This window comes from Nicotiana tabacum, chromosome 17, assembly GCF_000715075.1.
Source record: "Nicotiana tabacum cultivar K326 chromosome 17, ASM71507v2, whole genome shotgun sequence".
Lineage (NCBI taxonomy): Eukaryota > Viridiplantae > Streptophyta > Magnoliopsida > Solanales > Solanaceae > Nicotiana > Nicotiana tabacum.
The window spans coordinates 150,031,872-150,034,583 of NC_134096.1; the positions used below are offsets into that span (position 1 = coordinate 150,031,872).

The 2,712-nt window shown below is 39.4% G+C and overlaps 1 protein-coding gene across 1 annotated transcript; it reads left to right on the forward strand.

The window, feature by feature from the left end:
* The first annotated feature begins 248 nt into the window (after positions 1-248).
* On the forward strand, positions 249-2,027 carry LOC107821722 (GATA transcription factor 5). The gene is made up of 3 exons (XM_016648172.2): positions 249-508; positions 606-965; positions 1,091-2,027. Exons 1-3 carry the CDS (start codon positions 371-373, stop codon positions 1,751-1,753), a joined length of 1,161 nt encoding a protein of 386 aa, XP_016503658.1. The 5' UTR covers positions 249-370; the 3' UTR covers positions 1,754-2,027.
* The last annotated feature ends 685 nt before the right edge of the window (positions 2,028-2,712 follow it).

Below are 2,712 nucleotides of genomic sequence, written 5' to 3' on the forward strand. Positions count from 1 at the left end.
TTGCGTACTTAAAGTAAGAATTAGAAAAGCAAATTTGTTTAAATTTTGAACTTCCCACCAACAAAAGGTATAAATCTTGCGGTGGCCCCAAATTACATAAAATATTATGGATAGGAAAATTGAATTGTTATTATGTAATCTGTGTAATCTTACAAAATAAGTCAATGTATTAAATTTGCCATTAGAAACTGACTTATAAATACTCAAGTAGTATTGAAATGAAACCCCCCACAGAAAAGTACAAGAAAAGAAAAAGCAAAATAAAAAGATAAAGGGGTTTTGGTTTGGAAGAAAATTATTAGGGAGAAGTTTAAAGGAAGAAAGCAAAAAATATTTGTGTGTGTGTTTCCCCCTATCTGTCTCTTATTCAATGCTTTACCGAACTCAACACCACTCTTTTTTCTCCCCTTTCAACCCTTTTACCTTCTCTTCTTCCCTATCTCCTCATCCTTTTCCTCCGTCTTCTTCTTCCTCTCCTTCACCTCTTTCTCATTCGCCTTCTGACCAGGTAACCTTTCTTCTTCCTTAAACCCCAAAGTTCTTATTTTTTTCTCTATTTTTTATTGTGAATTTAATTTTGTAACTGTTATGTTTTTTAAAAATAGGGAATGGACTGTGTGGAAGGGGCGTTGAAAAGCAGTTTTATGTCTGAGGCAGCGTTGAAAACGACCCACCAACAAGCCTATGGGGATGACTTGTGGGCCAACGGCAACGGTCAAAATGTTGTCTCCGGCGACGATTTCTTCGTTGACGACCTCCTTGACTTTTCCAATGGCTTCGTTGAAGAGCAAGGAGAAGAAGAAAAGGGAGAAGATAACGCTGTTCACAAAATTTGTTCGGTTTCAGTTTCTGTTTCGCCCCAAAAACAACTTGAGGACAAAGAAGCTGAGAAGGAAAACGGCACCGTTTTCCCCCCTGCAAAAGAAGATTTTGATTCTCTTCCTGGGAGTGAACTCATTGTTCCGGTAAGTCCTTTCCACGCCTCTTGCGTTTCTGTTGAAACGTTTCGTTTTTTAAATAAAAAAGAACGATTTTTTAAAAAATTTGAAGTGTTTTTCCAACTGAAGTGTAAAGAACGGTTTTTTAACAGGCGGATGACTTGGATAGCCTTGAATGGCTGTCTCATTTTGTTGAAGACTCGTTTTCTGAATACTCACTCACTTATCCTGCCGGAAAACTACCGGTCAAGCCGGTCGTGAACCAGTTGGAGGACGGTGAAATTCCGGTTCAAGAGAAGTCATGTTTCACCACTCCGGTTCAAACCAAAGCCAGAACCAAGCGTGGGAGGACTAGCGTTCGAATTTGGCCAGTCGGTTCAGGTTCATTGAGCGAGTCATCTTCCTCTTCATCTTCGTCTTCCTCCACCACATCCTTGTCCTCATCTCCTTCCAATTGGGTCCTTTACCAAATTCCGGTTCACACTGCTGAGTCACCAGGTAAACCTCTAGCTAAGAAACCGAAGAGGAAACCGGCGGTTCAAGGTGGAAATGGGCCTCAGCAACCGCGGCGGTGCAGCCATTGTGGGGTTCAGAAAACTCCACAGTGGCGGGCCGGTCCAATGGGTGCGAAAACGCTTTGTAACGCTTGTGGGGTTCGCTACAAGTCTGGTCGGCTGCTTCCTGAATATCGGCCGGCTTGCAGCCCAACGTTTTCAACCGAGTTGCACTCGAACAACCACCGGAAAGTTTTGGAGATGCGGCGGAAGAAGGAATTTGAAGAAAGCGGTTCAGATCAGCCGGTTCAGAGTTTTTGAAGATATTTTAATTATTAAAGGTGTTTGCAGTGTAGGGAATTTTATTTTTAGTTAGGAAAGAAAGGTATTTTAGATGAAGGAAAAAAAAGAGAACCGGAGTGGAGGGAAAAAATAGAGCAGGTTTAGTGAGTGAGCTAGGCCCGGTTTAGATGTACATTGCTAACATGGACCCATGATTTGGTGAGGTAGGTTTCAAAGGTTAGTGTAACGGATGGAGGAGTCTTTAATGTACTTTACCAGATAAAATGAAGGAAAAGAACAGACTTTTGAAAAACAATCTGCTTATTGCATACCCTTGTTTTAATTCTTTGTTTTTTGGTGTTTGTATTATTGTGCAAAAAATAGGAGGGAAAAAGCAAAGATGACAAGTGCGTTTGGAACGTTTCAACCTTTAGTAAGCAGGCCGTTGAAAAGTGAGAAGTATATGAGCTTAGGGTTAGGCACGGGACAACATCCAATTTCCAAAATATTCATGGCGTGAGGCGTAAGCATTTGCCTAATCCTAACGACTTGGTTTTGCACAATTTATTTTCTGTTTTCTTCAATATCAGTTATACTGGACTCAATTTGTGTGCACATTAATTATTTTACTGGATGCATGTTATCTTCTACTGGCATAGGTACTCGATTTCTTATCTGATAATTTTGCCTCTACTCTCGAGTGTCTGATTACTTCCATTCATTTTAACTGGGCACGCCTGTTTGTGCAAAGTCTTCAATTTGTTTGAATTTTTTGCAGTAAATTTGAAAATAAATTCTTTTAAGTTTATTAAAATAAAATTTATATATGTTAAAATTACATCAAAAGTAGTATAAATCATAAAAGTTAACAGTTTAATTTTTTTATAAATCAGAGAACGTAATAATAAACTTGGGTGGTCATTATGGCACGTTGATGTGGAGTTGTGAACCACAGTAAGACTAATCATGGTTAGAGTGGGAGGGGAAATTTCCATACA

Excerpts from the sequence above, each read along its gene's own strand:
- LOC107821722 (XM_016648172.2), top strand. The coding sequence starts at position 371 with ATGCTTTACCGAACTCAACACCACTCTTTTTTCTCCCCTTTCAACCCT. Across the intron at positions 509-605 it reads CTCATTCGCCTTCTGACCAG|GGAATGGACTGTGTGGAAGG; the intron begins GTAACCTTTCTT and ends TTTTAAAAATAG. Across the intron at positions 966-1,090 it reads GGAGTGAACTCATTGTTCCG|GCGGATGACTTGGATAGCCT; the intron begins GTAAGTCCTTTC and ends GTTTTTTAACAG.